Raw genomic sequence first — 17,061 nt, 5'->3', positions numbered from 1 at the left:
TTTTCCAGCTGGGTTTTAATTTTGCATGCGTTTCAGTGAAATATAGTATGCATAATAGCTGTTTCCTGGAAGCATTTTGGGGCTGTCTCTGCTAGTATTCTCCAAAATGAGCAAGGTAGTGGAATTTATTTCCCTTTTGTGGAGGTTTGTTAGCTAATGAATAAGTAATGAAGAAGTGATTCCACTTTATTTACATATATGCATATGTGTTTTTGAGCTTAATGTTGTTTGAAGAATAGCTGTAAGTAATAGAGATCCCTTCTTTTTAATAACAACCCAAACAACTCCAAGATTTAGTAGATCTAAATATTTATATTTTGAGAAAAAAATTTAAACCGTGGTTAGTTTGTCAAAGCAATTTGTAATGTGTAATGCTTGTCCTTAGTTTATCATAGGAGCCTTCGTGAAGCTGTTTTTTTGAAGTAATGCCAATAGAAAGTGGAAGTTGTGCATCTGCTCGCCAAGCAAAGCAGAAACGTAAATCACACAGTCTTTCAATCCGAAGAACCAACAGTTCTGAGCAAGAACGAGCAGGACTGCAGAGAGACATGTTGGAAGGGCAGGTAAGATAATACACTGCTGTTTGGGTAACTTCTGTAACTTTTTTATGAGGAATGTTTTGTGTGTGAAGAAAGGAAATAAACTTCCTTAATAAAATATGTCCAGTAAAGCTGCAGGAACAGCAGGCTTTCTTGCTTGCAAGTGCTGACTGTCTTTGGACATTATTGACATGGATGTTGACAGTGTTTCAGGTTGTATTCAGACCTGTGGCGCTTTTTACTGGCTTTTGTGTATTCTTACATGAATGATAAACTCATGAAGAAATACAAAGAAACAGCCTATTTGTTTTGGTGCATCTCCCCTGCCCTCCCCCCCATCCCCATCAGAGTTGAAGATTGATTCTTAATTTCATAAGTTTGAATTTGGAACAGTAGCAATCCAGGAATATAGATAAACTGAAATACTTGTTGTTATGGCTTTGATAGGGAAGGTATTAGTGGGAATGCTGTTCTGCATTCCTTTCCATAAAGTGAACAAATGTTGCCTGCTTGACAGAGGCATAAAGTAACTTAAATTTTTGTTTGTGTTTTTATTTTATTTTATTTTTTTAAAATTTGGCTCAAATGAAGGTGTGATCTTCTGTGTATTAAACTTAAGGGAAAGAACAACAACCACAAACTTCTGTACTTTTCTTAATTGTGTCGGTCTGTGTAGTGGATGCAATCTGGAGCCACTTGGAGTGTTTCACCTAACAATATTGAGATTAACTGTAGGTAAGGCTCCTATAGGAAGTATTTAAGTAGTGCTGCTAAAGATAAGCAAGTGTTAGTTGGAAAACTATTTATTGTCAAATTGACCTTGCAATGTTAACGTCGGCCTGGCGAAGATGATGTAAAACTTGATTTTTATCAGAGAGGTCATTTGAAATACTAACAGTGCTTGGTTGTGAGAAACCTCATATTCTGGACTCTGGATACTCTGAAGGGAAAACCTTGCATTTTCTCGGTGTTGTGACATACTTTTTTTTTTTTTTTTTTTAAATTGAATCTCTTATTCTGTAAATTATAGAGTTAGTTTTCTGGGAACTAACAGAGCCCAAGCTGTTGCTTCTAGTTGTCCAGAAGTTGGAGCATGTAGGTACTTGGGTAGAAAACTGTTAATGCGTTTGGATTATTACAGACTTACTTCAGGACAGGAGTGAAGGGCAGTGGGAGGTCGAGGCATGCTGCCACTTCTGTGTCGTAAACCAAAATTTTAATCTGTTTTGATATTTCTTACCAAACTCTATAAGTGTATTATGCTGTTACATGTAGATGTTTTAAATGTTTTATGTGTTATCTTATTTAATTTTGTTGACCTTTAACCTTGAACAGCCAGTAGCAGATTGTAACGAGTAGAGAATATTAATGCCCCTTCAGAGTGGAGCTGTAAACCACATGAAATCTATTTAAGTACTTTTGCAGATAAACAGATAACATTATTACGTGGTATTTTAATAACCTAATTTAAATAATTTAAAGAGAGTAAAGGAAGTGGATGTGTTTTACTATGCTGGTTGCTTTAGGACAGGTTTAGCTTTGCTTATGCTTTCAGGCTCTGAGAAGTGGATTGAAAGTTGTAGGATAACTTAGTTTCTTTCATGATCTTGCTGTATGGAATTATTGGGTAATTGAATCAGAAATAATTCTTCTAACTTCAGTGTTCTGTTAGTAGTGTTTCATTTGTGTAGTATTCCTGTTTAATCAATTTTGTTTCAGGTTGGTTTTAATTGGGATCCGTTTCACGTTCTGGTTGACTGTGAATGCATGAACAAAAGTACTGAACAAAAGTACTGTCTCAAAGGAGAGGTGGAAGAAGATCCTAGGGGCCCATAAGGAGCATAGTACCACTTCTTTCAGCATAATGCCACAGCTTAAAGTAGCTGTGAAACTGGTGTAAACTGAATTCTCCACAAAGCAGATGTGCTCTGTCATGGCAATTAGTGATTTCTCTTGCTCTTCTCGCTGAAATTGATGTTCAGAAATAACTTACAAAATCGGCATCGTGACAGGCTTCTTTGAGAGTTTCTGAAGAGAGTCGTCTCGACTCTGTATGAATTAAAATGTGAGTGAGATTAAATTCTGGTTGTTTGTATGCTGACTTGGTTGAAGGCGCTTGCTGCCCTCTGATGGCTAGTATGCACATGCTTCCTCCTAATTCAGTCAGTTTATAGGAGCGGGAGCAATTTTTTTCGTTTGGGTTTGGTGGAACATTTGAGAACAAAACAAGCTGTAATCATTCATAAACTTGCATTGAATAACGAAGTTCACTCCAATTTGGGTGGTGTCCTGTGCTAGCAGTTGTAATCCCATTCTAGTAATGCTGCTTTTATACTTCTAGACCTGAAATAGTGGTTTGTACTGTGGCAGAAGCTGAGTCAGTTTTCTTTTTTTGCTCATAGTTGATGATGTCAAGACTTTGAAATGACATACTTTTGCTTTGTTTGAAAAAAAGTAGATGTTACTGATGGGCACATTCCCTCTATATTTGATAGATGGACATTGATACATTGATAATGTGGTGTACATGATGCCATATTAATCTCACTTTGGAATGTGGTAACTTGTTTCCTTGCATAGGTATTTCTCAGTTTTTGAATATAACTGCATTATTTACAGTTTTGTCCAGTAATAAGATGGTGTCTCACTGAAATCAGAGATGATGGGCTAGGTACGCTATATAGTAGTAGTTGAGCTTTTTCATTGTTAGGGTAAGGCTCAGTTAAGTGGAAATTTCTTTTTAAAAAAGCTGGTAGCTCGTTGCTTAGATAAATAATAAGTGCGGTAAGCCAACTTACATATTGTGATCCACGAGCAACTGAGGAACAGAACAGGTTTAGTAGCGTTTATTTATGTAGTGAGCAAGGGTGGTTCATTGTTTGAGCCATCCTTGTAGTGGATTGATTGATTATAGTTATTAGACTAATTACAGTATTTTCCCCTTTCTAATTTGCCATTTTTTAGTCGCATGCTGTGCTTTTAAATTTTAAGGTGTTTGTTAGTACTAAGTTCTCAATGTACTGCAAGCAGTTTTCTTCTGTTTTACTTGCTGTCTGCTCAACAGTATTTGATAACAGCATCATTGATATAGTGAGAACCTTGACTCCCAACAGAAATCAGTAGTTACTTGTTTTGGATAATGATACGCATTTGTTCAGGGAGAATATGGTGCTGATCTCTGTTTTATAGGCAGATGAGTAAAATTTAAATAATTTGTCGACAGAAACTTGTGGTCAAGCTGTGTATTGAGCTCAGATCATATAAATCCTGTGTTAGTGATTTTATTACGTACTTGGTTTTGTGCCTTGGAATTGCTATGTTGATTATGCTGAAGAAAAAAATTAGACCTCCTCTGTGAACTTGCTTCAGAATACTTTCTGTGAAGAAGAGGTGCTTGAATAGTATCTGGGGAGGAAAGGATTAGAAATTCACACTTGGTTATGGTTAGTGACAAAAGTAGGTAAATGTTAAAAATATGTTAAAAAAATTAATTTGTCTCAAGCTTTCGTAATAAGGTTCTTTGTGATAAAAACTTCCTAACCTAATGCATAATGAACTTCTGAATTACTTTGTCAACGAAAGGTATTCTTTCTTCTTGAACTGGAAGCACCTGGACACTCTACTGTAAATCCTTAAATCTTTTTCCACCTTTTTTTTTTTTTTTTTTTTTTTTTTTTTACATGAGTTGTACATGTATTATGGGTTTATAATTTTTTCTCTAGTAAAAACAAAAAAACCCCACAGGTGATTTGAATTCTGTCCCTTGAAAGAGAAAGAGTATGTAAAATGAAGAAATTTATGACGCACAGAGTAGTTTTAATTTCCCTCCTTGCTGGAAGATAGAGAGAACTGTTAAATCCAATTTAAGATTGAAGGCTAACTACCTAAAATGTACGTAAAAAGAAATATAAACCCTGGTATTTTGCCTCCTAGGATTCTAAACTACCATCTTCTGTCCGGAATACACTCCTTGAGCTTTTTGGGCAAATAGAGCGGGAGTTTGAAAACCTGTATATTGAAAATTTAGAATGTGAGTATCTGTTTTTTCCAGCAACTTACAATTGTTTGGATTTAGCATATAGTAATGCTAATTGAGATGCTTACCTTGGATACTGTAGTGTAATTAGTGTAACTTTCCTGTGAGGAGTTTAAGAATTGTTTTGAACTTGTAGCCAAAGATGAAATTTGTACCTTTTCAGAAAAATCACTTTCTTGGCTCTTTGACACAAGAAGTGAGAACTGATGTGTATCATCCTCCTTGACTCTTAGGCAAAGAAAGTGAAATGACTGTCTTCTTGTCATTGTAGGCTCTGGATATACCATGTTAATCTGACAGTAACTCCGTTCATCTGTTGGAGGTTGTGGCTTTGTTGTATATTTACAGACTTAATTTTAATGATGTAATCATTAAATTTTGGATCATACTACTTAGTACCTTGCATAACCAGCACCTGCAACTGTTCATGAATTTTGAAGTCAAGCACTTGGATAAAAGTTCCACGTGTTACCTGCAAAAAATATTAAACAAATAACATTGTGCAGTCGTATGGTAATGTAAGTGATCCAAGGTCATGTAAGAGGAACCAGAGTAACACAAGCAGTCATACAGTAAACCCTCTGCTCAATTTTCCTTGCTGGATTTTGGAAGCTGTGTTGCGTGGCTTGGCTTCTGAATTGTGGAATCTGTCTGATTTGGCTCCAAGTCAAATTTTTTTCCACACCTAATCTGTTCCCACAGTTAAGCCAAACGCTCGTGTTAAAAAAAAAAATGTTCTTGTGTGCCTTTTGAAAATGTGCTGGCTTTTTAGTCTCTTAAAACCTGAAATTGTCTTGGTTAAAGGCTTTCGTGTTTTTTAGTGACATGAGTTAGCTTCCTGCTGAGAAGTTGGCTGGGTGCAAGAAAAGTAGGATTTCCCTCCCCGACCTTCAAAAATGTCAGAAAACAAGTGGTGACTGTCTGTACCCTCAAGAGTACGATTGTTTAACTTCCATTCCTTTTCTGGTTCTTCTTCATCTTTCTTCACCTCACAGTTCTAGTTCACCCCTGGCCTTTGTGGTCTCTTTTCACCCCCCTGAGAATTTCTAAATTTTTCTCCTCTGATGCTCAGTCTGTTATTTTTTGTCCTTGGTCTAATGCCTATGGTAGTGTTGCAGTTACTGTACATAGAGCGTCTCAAGTTTTTTCTCCCTGGCTTTTCATATACTCCCTTTCCTTTATTACAACTTATATCTGTTCCTTTTCTTATCCCTTCCAGGCTTCAGTCTTAATCTTTTCAGGCAATTCTTGTATCTGCCTGGTTTGTTTCAGTCGTCTGTTTCTACAAGCCTGTCTCTTTGTTTACTTCTCTTTCATATTTGTGTTGTGTAAAAGTTTACGTTTATGTGACTGGGAAGACAGGAAAGAGAATCTTGCTTTACTCATTTCAAGCACTTGAATGTGGTATGGAATTGTAAACTGACTTTTCTAGTGCTTAGAACTGACACTTCGGTGAATTTCTCAGAAATGGCCAGAATCACACTCCTGATGTGTCGTGTTCTTCTACATTTCAAGGCCTGAGGGTGAATGACTTTTTTTAAAGTCTTAAGAATTTGTGGAAAGACAGGCCTAGACTTAGGAACAGCAAAAAAATACTTGGTCAAAGCCTCTCAATAAGATTTCACCTGAGGATAACACTTAAAGGGTATCAGCCCAGATTTTGAGAAAAAAGCATAAGCCACTGAAAATGTTCTTTATAGAATGAAGTTGAGCAACTTCAAACCAGCCCAGCCACTGGAAATCATTTACAAGTACCTGATTTGTTTTATATGTGCCATCATTGTCTTGTGTTGAAGTAGCACTGGTGAGAGTTACAAATAATTGACAGAAAAGCATATTCTTGTTGTGAATGCATGCCTCATCTGATATGCAATGAAAATATTTTGATTGTATTTTATGTTTCTAAACCAGCTGAATGTAAAATGTCTATGTCATGCTACATTTTTGTATTGCAAAGTATAAAAAAATAGACATTTGCTGCATTACCTTTCTTACTGAAACTGTAACAGTAGACAGGCATTCAGAGATGAATACTATTTTCTGATTAATAGAGTTGACATACTAATTCTGTGGCTAAAATATTTATGATGCTGCAAGTTTTTGTCTTCTGATGGATTTAATTCAATACAGGTGTGCCATGTGTTTCACAGAAGCTGTTTTGTTAATCCTTAGCCACAGTTATTAGTGAAAGTGGCAGTAATTAGAAGCCACCAATGCTTTCCTTGGAATCTGGGTCAAGGTTGATCTCTGGAAAATTCAGCATGAGTCTTGGTTTATGTCTTGGTGAGACCCGCTTTTGTAAAATTACAGTTGATCTCTCTTCCTGTCCTTAGCGTAAAATAGATTGCCAACTAACCATAACAATTCTTAAATAATATGTTAATGATGTTGTTAATGATAATTTTTGGTATTAATGTGAATTTTTGGTTTTGTTAGTACGTAGAGAGATTGATACACTGAATGAGCGTTTAGCTGCCGAAGGACAGACAATTGATGGAGCTGAACTAAGCAAAGGACAGCTGAAAACAAAAGGTAAAAGAATCACAAATAATCCTAAACTAGTATTTTTGAATTCGCTTTTTTTTGTACTTTGCTGGCCAAAACTTAGAATCTTATTCAAGGGAATTAGTACCAGTTACTTATACAAATAAGCTAATGCTGTATTTGAAATATCTTCCTTTAAATTTATTTGTCTCAACAGCCAGTCATAGTACCAGTCAGCTTTCTCAGAAATTAAAGACAACTTACAAGGCATCTACTAGCAAGGTATGAGACAAATTAAACCTCTGCTTATCAATGTGAACTCGTGAGACTAACATGGCTGTCTTTAAGTTGTAAATGGTGGTTTCTTTAAGCTGAGTAGTGCTGTTCTTTAAGTAAATCTGCCTCATGAGGAACAGTATGTTTATCTTGGATTGATCAATTACCCATTATTTCAACCATACTATATGACATTTTTACAGTAATTGCTCAACTTTTTTGAAGAATGAATGTTGGAGGGCAGAGGGTGTATGCACGTGTGTGTATGTGGGATTACTCTTGTAAAAAAATAATTAAAAAATTAATTTCAATTTCATGAGGGAAATAGTGAATTTCTGAATAAAGATTTGGGTATTGCGGCTGAAACAGGGATTTAAGAGGGCATCTGTATGTGTACTATTATAGGGTGGGGTTTTTTAAAATTATTTTTAATTTTCAGCTATGAGACTAGAACCACTTCTTTCCTTCACGTTGCAAGTGATTAGTAGCTAGTCTTTTTTTTTTTTTTTTTTGCTTGATCCCTTAGCACAATTACCCTTTCTGATGTTTTTTGTTTTGCACATCTGCATGTCTGGTATTTTCGTTTTCCTCTTTCTCTTCCCGTTTTAGTTTTCATAGAGGACTTCCCTGCTGCTCTTTTTTGCCCTATCTCAGGGTTGTTTCATGATACATTATTAAGGGTAAATGAAATGTGAGGAAACCACAGTAGGATCTGGAATGTGGACCAGCTATATAAGAAGCTCTCTGGTGACCTGTAATGCAGCTAATGTGTGGTTATGAAATGACTGTAGGTGTCTTGGAAATTCCACCTATGGTAGTCTGAAAGTTCGAGAGTAAGAACAGTGTGGTGAAATAGATCTAGGGTACTGTGTTTTATTTAGTTTTCTTTTTATTTTACTGTTTTTCAAACTTACTTTTTTATTCTTGCCAATCTGATGCATAAAGTTGCCTCTTTCTTTTTCGTTAAAGAATTTGTAAGTCATTAACTCTTATGAGGCCACTTAAATACGGACACGATATTAATGCGGACAGTACAGTATTAGTACACCTACTGTGTAGTTATGAATCAGTACTTTCTCTAGTGTAGTGTTGGGGTGGTGTTTTGGTGGTGTGTGGGTTTTTTGTTGTTGTTTTTGTTTGTGTTTTTTTTTTTCTTTTTCTTTAAGGCTAGTGTTAAATGCTTGTCTTCTTTTACTTGCTTGCAACGTAGCGCTCATATTCTTTCCCGAGCAAGGCAGGTGGACCTCGCAACTTCAGCGTGGGAAGCTGGGAAGTATGGGGTGGAGACTCCTGGGTAACTGCTTTGCTTCCCAGTGTTCTGATATGCATGCACAGCAAAGTAGTCATGAGTAGTGGAACATGAAGAATTTAATACCTTATTATAGGCGTCAAACACATCTATTGTATCAATCGATAACCAACAGATGTTTGAATGTGCAGATAGATTTCTTTCCACGACTTCGTATCGGAATTTACTGGGGGTAGAGAGGAGAGCTGAGGGAGATGATAAAGTTGAGAGCACCTCTGTCCAGTGTGTTCTTTGAAGCCTTTCTGCACTTCATGGGAGTGGCTTTATTTTGACTGCTTCTTCCTTCCTACGCAGAAAAGTGAAAGCTGTAACCTTTTGTCTCTTGACCCACAAAGAGGCTATAGCCCAAAGTTAGGACAGAGTATAACTAAGTATCTAACAAACAATGATCTTTCTGTCTGTATCCTGGCTGGATGCAGTTAGAGTTCCCTAATGCCCTATATGGGAAAATGACATTTGAAGAATTTTAAGAGTTCAACAGCTTTGAAATTCTTACATCTATATTTTTTATGAGCATTGAATGCACAATGCTGTTCACCAAAAATAGGTCTTGTTCCAAACTCACCGGAGTAGTGCATTGCAACTTTTCTCTTTAGTACACCCTTTGTACTGCTTCTGTATGCCTAACTTAAAAGTTGTCGGAAGTATTTTTTTTTTGTTTATTTTTGATTTAATTTTCCCTGTGAGAAATTAGAAGAGACTTTTAAGTTTTACAAACCAGTTGTTTTGTGTAATTGCACACAATTACATTTTTCTGATTGCCAACCTATAAAGAGTTTAGGTTTGGTCTGAAAAGAGCTTTTAATATTTGCTTGTTCTCATGAGAAAGGCGATCCTTCACTGCTTTAATATTGGTCAAACATGCTAAGAATAAAGCAATCTGTTCATTTTCTTGGGGAAAATGCTTAATTAGAGTCCTGCATAGAAAATTACCGTACGTGGATACTTTTCATCCCATAGCTAAGTTAGGAGTCTGAACAGTAAGTTGGCAAAACTCGTATCAGAAAAGGATGTTTTCAGCAGCAGGGGTTTTCTACCAGTGTCCAAATCCTGAAGAGATAGAGTAGATTTAGGGCTTGGTACTCTAAAAATAATTTTTTGTATATGTTAATGGTCAAGATCCTGTAATTTAACTACAGTTGTTTGTAGATGCAGGAATCGTTATGTGAAATTCATGTTTTGATGTTAGCAAGATGGTATTGCTGATGTTAACAATCCCTGGCTATGACAGCTGTTTAGACTTCAGGAAGACAACAGTTTATGCAGAGTCCTAAAATAAACTGAAGTGATACAACTTGCTCCATCATAAAATAGCTTTCAGGATCTCTGATTCTTTTGGGTCAGGAAAAAGAACTCTTAAAGGAACCTATTTCTTCACCCAGCAGTTGAAGGGAATAAAACTTTGGGAGATGTGGTTTTGGAGCTCACTGCTTCATGTTGCTCCATAGGAAACTGTTCATCAGTCACAGTGTAATGCTGCTGGAGTGGTCCTGAGCTGATCAAGGTTTTTCATTCTTACTTCTAATGTGTCCTGTCTGCTTAGGAGACATTTGTACATGGTTCAATTTTTGCCATGCCTTTGTTTCAATTTATATTCAGTTTTCAGTTGTTTCTGTGGTAAACAGTTGTTTTCACAGTGTTTCAATTTTCAATTTTCGATTGATTACGTGGCAAACAATTGCTTCCTTACTAACACGTCTCCATAGAAGAAAGTCCATGAAACTATATGGATTTAAGAAAGAAGACAAAGGTGAAACAGAAGATATGCTTGCCCACTTATTTGTGTTTGTATATGATAATCTGAGATCTGCTGCAGTTATTTAAAAAATTTTGTGCAGTACAAAGGCCTCTTTTTAGCAAGTTGCATGTTATTTAAGTATTTCCTTTCCTTTCTTGGAAAACTCCATGGTTAAGGAACCAGGAAGTAATCCAGGCACTATCTAGTTTATCCAATTACTGGTAAGTGAAGTGAGGGACAGCAAAAAAGAAAGAAAGAAGAAAAAAAAGTGTAGAAAAAGTGTGCGTTAAATAAATATTTATATCTGGATATTTAGTGTTAGGTAGTGGTCTTGAACTCTTGTCTTCTGTGTGTTCATTCAAGGCTGCTGATACTCCAAAAGGAATTCTACAGCCTTGCCATTAAATGATCAATGAAACCACTGTCCAGCAGTTTTGGAAAATCTGTGCTGGTTTACACGGAGATAGGTTTCTCCTAGAAAATTTTTGCATGAGGATTTGTGTCAGCATTAGAAAGACAGAATGCAGGCATAGTTCGAGTGTCGAAAAACTTCAGGTCTGGGATTTGAGCTGAGGACTATCTTAGTCCTTACCTGTTTACCTAATTCTGCTGTTCCACTTCTCATACACGACTCCGCTTAGTTTAAGGACTATATTCAACTTGAAAGTTGCATCTGTAGGATCGTAGTCGAAGCCTGTGAAACTCTGCAGTATGGTTGAACTAATAATCTTTACCATTAACCCATTTGCTTTTCAGTGCATCCTTAATGATTGTTCCTTCTTCTGCTGTGAAACCGAAATGCGTATTAGCTGCTAATTTGGAATTCAGCTAGGGCATTGTCGTTTCATCATTGGAACGTTGACACACTCAGGATTTGGAATGCTCTTGCAGATATTCTTTAACTTTTAAAAACCTTTTTGGAAGTAATTTGCTTTAATGACATACTTAAGCCCTTTTTTTTTTGATACCAAAAACTAATGGGATTTTAACCTTAGTTTATTGATTCTGAAATGTAGACTTAATTCATTTTCTAACTTTTACTAAGCTGTAGATAAATCTTAATGTGATTTGTGTTGAAGCACTTAGAGGTTTTGACTTAACTGGTCAGATAGATACCTGCCCATAATTGCATGCAGAGGAAAACACTGATAAATTGAAGTCATCTTTTCGTTTCAGTTTTTACGAAGCTTTTCAGATAGTCTTTCTCAAAGAATGCTTATGAGCTTCAAGGGCTTGTGGGGTAAAACCAGGGTGTTTTTAACAGTGGTTTTGCTTTTTGAAGTCATCTTTCACCACTCTTGATTTCAGTTGTCTCTAAAGTATTCTAGCAAGACAAACTTTTTTTTTTTTTTTTTGAACATCGCACTCCCCTTTATCTGAGAATGTAGAATTTCTGCAATTTGGTTCCTTTCTGTAGATATTGTTTTCAGCCTTCCTATACTATAGCGCCTTTAGTTTTACTATTTTTGCTAGACATTTTCTTCTTTTCATTTGGTATTACTTACGCACATACTAATTTGTATTTAATGAGTCTTCCCTGTTTTCTCCTAATAGCGTTGTCTTTGAGGGAATGTGCTTATCAGATATTTAGATGAGTTTGACATATCTTTAAAAAAAATGCTTTATTACACAAATAAAGTGGCTTTCTCAGGTTAATGAGGTTTGATTAGCTTTGTGCAGTTTTGAAGAAAAACAGCAGTGAGTGTTTTAAATGGGAATGTTTCTGGATTTGACTAGAATTATATAATAAGTAGATTTTTTTAGACATTACACTGGGTAACATGGGCCATCTTTAAGTTATCAGATGTACTAGGCAAGGGAAGTTTTGAGGTTTTTTTGGTTTACCCAAACTGAATGGGGGGCGCACACTGCATTTGTACAACTCATTATTCCTATGAGATTGCATTAGTGTAATACAGAATAGTTTATCTTGTGTTCTGTAAAAAGGGGAGTGTTATTAAAAAAGAAGAAAAAAAAAAAAGAAATTAAAAGGTATGTTTGCAACCAAACTCACTTTCCTGCCACCAGATGTCACATTTTTGACAATAGTGAACTGTCAGAACACTGAAGAATCCTTATGAAAAAGTTAGTATCTACTTGTATTTGTGAGATAATTACTTAATTTTGGGTCAATGTGGAAAAAAAATATGTTGGTGTCTCTGCTATTTCAGATTGTATCCAGTTTTAAAACTACAACATCGAGGGCAATCTGTCAACTGGTAAAGGAATATGTTGGCCACAGGGATGGTATTTGGGATGTCAGTGTCGCGAAAACTCAACCAGTGGTGTTGGGAACTGCATCTGCTGGTAAAGTCTTGTGTTGCTTGAATCTTTAGAAAATTCTGGTTTGGTCCCTACGCGATAGCAAATGTAGATCAAAAGCAAACTTGAATACTTAGCTCCACACTGAAAAGGGTCGATCTAAAGATGTTCAGTAGCTGAAAAATTCTTAAATTGGAGTTTCCTTGAAATGTATTTAACCTCTAGAAGGTTCAGGCATCCTTGTTGATCTTTCTAAAGTATGTGCCAGTTAACTTCCGTGCAGGTCACGCCCTCCTTCAAGTCAGCTCTAGCCTGTTGGATGATGTAAATGAGTGGGCTGAGGAGCTGCTTGCTTGGAGAGGTCTCTCGCACAGGGTGCTGTATGGCTGTATACAGAGATCCCCGCAGACTTTCTACCATAGTATTGCTTAGCCTTTGTTTTATAGAAGACTTAGTGATAGTTTGCATGTTCTTGTATTCTTACGTTCATCTGGCTTTTGCCTAAGGATGTAGGGGCAGCTAAAAATCTTAATTTTCAGTTCTTATTAATGTAGTAGATTCCTTCCTTCCCACTTGAAAGGGAGCAGGTGCTAATGAATAAGTCACTAAATCTATTATGATCCGAAAATCAGTCTAGAGGCTTGTGTGGTTTTGGGAAATTATTAGGGAAATAAACTATAACCGGTTAGAATTGATCAATTCAAAGTGACAGTCTTTTGAAGCTGGAACAGAACCTTGAAGACACTTGACATTAATATAATGGACCGGAAACCTCTGCTTCATAAAGTGAATTGTTATAATTTTTATGTGCCTACTGAGGGACACATTTTGTCTTTGTGTGGGGTGTCTTGTCTTTGTCCTGATTTAACTTGGAAACAACCATTCTCCAATTCAGCATTAAGGTTCTCCCCAGTTACAAATACTTATATTATTTATTTATTTTGGGGTGTGGAGGGATAAAGGAGTGGCATTTGGAGTGATTTCCTTTTTAATAAGTTTTTGTAGTGCTCTGGGGTGACCTATGTGCATTTGGGACTTCTATGCAGGAAGTAAATAGTTTGTGCGTAGAACTCTTGTTTGCAGTGACTGCCTGACTTTTTCACCGCTGAATGCTTTCTGTGTTCTTCCTGAATCTCGTGATACACAGTTGGAGCATTATACATAAGTACATAACCAAGTTAGGAAAAATATCAAAAGTAGAATTTGCCTTTCGATACTTACTGCAAATTAATCTGATTGGGACAGCACCATGACTTTTTGGGGAGATTTGTATTAAGTTATAATGATATGAGGTGGTAATTGAGAGGATTTGGTCTGTTCTGCATTTGAAATCTGTTTCATATGGTACGCTCTACATTTAAAGATAACTTGTTTGTTGAGTTGGTTAAAAGTGAAAAACATACATTTGTAACAACATTTACAGCTACTTTTTAATCTTCGTAGATCACACTGCTTTGCTGTGGAGCATAGAAACAGGGAAGTGCCTTGTCAAGTATGTAGGGCATGTTGGATCAGGTAAGATAAGGGCATGTTTTGAAAACTGCAAACAGTCTGGGAGGGGGAAATGCGTCTTGGACTACAAAAATGTTTATTGCAGTTTCGCTTGCAGGTGTGCCAACACCGTTAATGTTAATTGTGAAGTTCCACTCATCTTCATCCAGAGAATGTTTTGTAATATGATTGTTTCTTGGAGAGGCATATTAAGACAGCTCTGTAAATAAATGAATAAACGAGTCCATATAAAGAAATTTACAGGCACAGTTAGGACACTCAGAAGTTAAATGTCATTTAGGTCTCTTGCATATGCAGAACAAGAGAAGCTTATATAATCAGAAATCAGCCGTTTGGGATAGCTGATTAGCTGTTTTGCTGGGTGAACATCTATTTGCACTTCTTCGTTCAATACATGATCTCATAATTTGCTGCGTAGTATTAAAGTGTTGTTTTGAAGATAATTAATTCAATATAGGCATTTGTCTTCCTCTATACCAGTATCAATATTTCAGAAACAGTGTTTTTAAACCCCTCCTTGGTTGGAGAGGTGCAGTACAGTGAGTGTTTTTGATGTTAATTTTTGGTGTCCAGTTGGACAAGCACCTGGTTAGCCCCTTTCTGTCTCATAGCAGTTCACAATACAGGGTTTTATAGACCAAAGGTGGGGAGGATTTCCGTAGCTTTAGCTTGCTGTTGAGAGTTGAGCACTTTGAGTGATCATACCCTGGAGTGTAGAGGCATGCACCCAGAAAATCAGGAACGGATTTACTGACCTGGTGTGTTTGGTTAAGTAACTCAGCTGGCACATCACATGAACTTTGTGGCAAAGGTAGAAATAGAATTAAGTTCTCCACAGAGTCGTCAGCTGCTTCAACCATGAGTTTTCTCTTTTTTTCCTCCTATTTGACTTCTAGCTTCTGCAGCGCAAAGGTACTAATAGATAGATGCAGAGAAACAATGGGTAACACTTTAATTCATTCAGATATCTTAGGTTGCTTGCTGCATGGAGAGGTGCTTTTAGCCTCCATAAAGTCACGTTTAAAAAATCCAATCACTTGCATTTTCATGCTGATAGGTTTGTTGTTTTCTTGGGTTTTTTTTTTTGTTGTTTTTTTTTTTTAATTCCTGTTTGGATAATCATGAAAATAATAGAAACTCTAACCTGTATTTAAACAGCTGTGTGTAAACTAAGTTAAAAAAAAATGCAGATTTATATACACTATAATTTATAAAAATGATATAAATTTATATTAATTATATTAAACCCCCTATATTTTTCATTTAGTAAAACTTTTACTTGTTTACGTTTGACAGTTGATTTGAAATGGAGCAAAGGTGTTGGGTGCCAGCAGCTGGTGTACTGTTGAGTTATTTCAATGTGAACAATTTAAGGAGTATCTTTTTAGACTCATTACACCACACTCTCCTGACAACATAAGCGTCTATTTTGCTTGTATGATGGATGGAAATGATATGTAAGTTCTTTCTTGAAGAACTGTTGAAGAGAAGCTTATGGATTTTTGCAAATGAAAGTCCTTAGTAATGAAAAGTAATTGAATCTTATGCACTGAAACAGAAAATGAAGGGCAGCTTTGTAGGCTGACAGAATTCTTGCAGGACTATTTTGAAATGATCATGTTTTGATTACATATGGTTGCAGGACTGAAATCTAATTTGTATTATTTGCATTGGGTTTTCAGGCTTTTGTTCTTGCAATCTTAAATAATAATCAGAAAGTTGATGGCCATATATAGTAAGTTTTCATTATGTTAGAGATAGTTACGAATACTTAAATTCTCCTTATGGAAGTCCAGAGCATTGTCTCCTGTCAGCTTACACATGATTATTTGAATGTGCCTTGTTTATCCTCCATAACAAGAAACCTTGTACTAGATTCAGGAAATAACTTGCTAGAAAATACATACTGTTGTATAATCAACTATAGCTGCTTTCCTTGATACTACATAGATGTACGTACTCAAATAAAATGTTGTTGTGCTTTATCTCACCTACGAGATTGCTGTACTACAGAAAATTGCTTAAAACTGAAGCATTTTTTTCAATGCTTTTAGTGATAAAACATTGTGAAATAATTCTTTTAGTAACTAGTTTAAAAATGTCCTTTGTTTCACACAGTAAATTCCATAAAGTTTCATCCAACTGAGCAAGTGGCTCTTACAGGTATGTAAAGTTTTTTCATATGCTGAGTATGTTAATTATGATGGAAAAATAAGTGTCACTCACTACCATCTTTCTGGTTGTAGTCCCTCTCCCTACTGCTTTGTCAGTGTCAGTGTTGATTGAATTCTTTGTATGTTTTAAGGCATAACAAATCAGAGCCAGGTCTTCCCATCTGTGTTTGTGGTATCATTGTCGTTTGTGCTTACCTGCTCTGAAACAGACACTTAGACTCATACATCAGCTGAGTGTTCACAAGTCTGTGGGGCCTGATGGGATTCATCCCAGAGCCCTGAAGGAGCTGGTGGATGTTATGGCAGAACACCTCTCAATCATCTGTCGAAGGTTTTGGGAGTCTGGGGAGGTCCCTGCTGACTGGAAGCTAGCCAATGTTATTCCAGTTTGCAAGGAGGGTGTGAGGGAAGACCCAGGGAACTACAGACCTGTTAGTCCAACCTCAGTTCCTGGAAAAATTACAGAGAAGATCATGCTGGGTACTGCTGAAAGGCATTTAAAGAGCGAAGCAATCATCAGGCACGGTCAACATGGGTTCACCAAGGGAAAGTCCTGTTTAACTGATTTGATATCCTTCTATGGTAAGGTCACCTGCCTAGTGGACGAAGGGAAGGTGGTGGATGTAGTTTTTCTGAATTTTGGTAAGGCTTTTGATACTGTTCCTCACAGCATTCTTCTGGACAAGTTGTCCAGCTGAGGGATGAGCAGGTTCACGGTGTGCTGCGTGAAG

General features: G+C 36.5%; 1 protein-coding gene across 2 annotated transcripts in view; it reads left to right on the top strand.

Moving 5' to 3' along the window:
- Positions 1 to 410: 410 nt before the first annotated feature.
- WDR37 (WD repeat domain 37) overlaps positions 411 to 17,061 on the top strand; it is a 36,608-nt gene continuing 19,957 nt past the window's right edge. For both annotated transcript variants that reach the window (XM_086466559.1, XM_086466558.1), the window contains exons 1-7: positions 411 to 563; positions 4,473 to 4,569; positions 7,012 to 7,107; positions 7,277 to 7,341; positions 12,554 to 12,689; positions 14,088 to 14,159; positions 16,275 to 16,319. In XM_086466559.1, coding sequence (XP_086322685.1) covers positions 426 to 563; positions 4,473 to 4,569; positions 7,012 to 7,107; positions 7,277 to 7,341; positions 12,554 to 12,689; positions 14,088 to 14,159; positions 16,275 to 16,319 — 649 coding nt within the window. In that variant the 5' untranslated portion in view covers positions 411 to 425. The remainder of the gene's footprint in view (positions 564 to 4,472; positions 4,570 to 7,011; positions 7,108 to 7,276; positions 7,342 to 12,553; positions 12,690 to 14,087; positions 14,160 to 16,274; positions 16,320 to 17,061) is intronic.

This window comes from Leptosomus discolor, chromosome 6 (genome assembly GCF_034619465.1).
Source record: "Leptosomus discolor isolate bLepDis1 chromosome 6, bLepDis1.hap2, whole genome shotgun sequence".
Lineage (NCBI taxonomy): Eukaryota > Metazoa > Chordata > Aves > Leptosomiformes > Leptosomidae > Leptosomus > Leptosomus discolor.
This window is presented reverse-complemented; position numbering and strand designations above follow the sequence as displayed.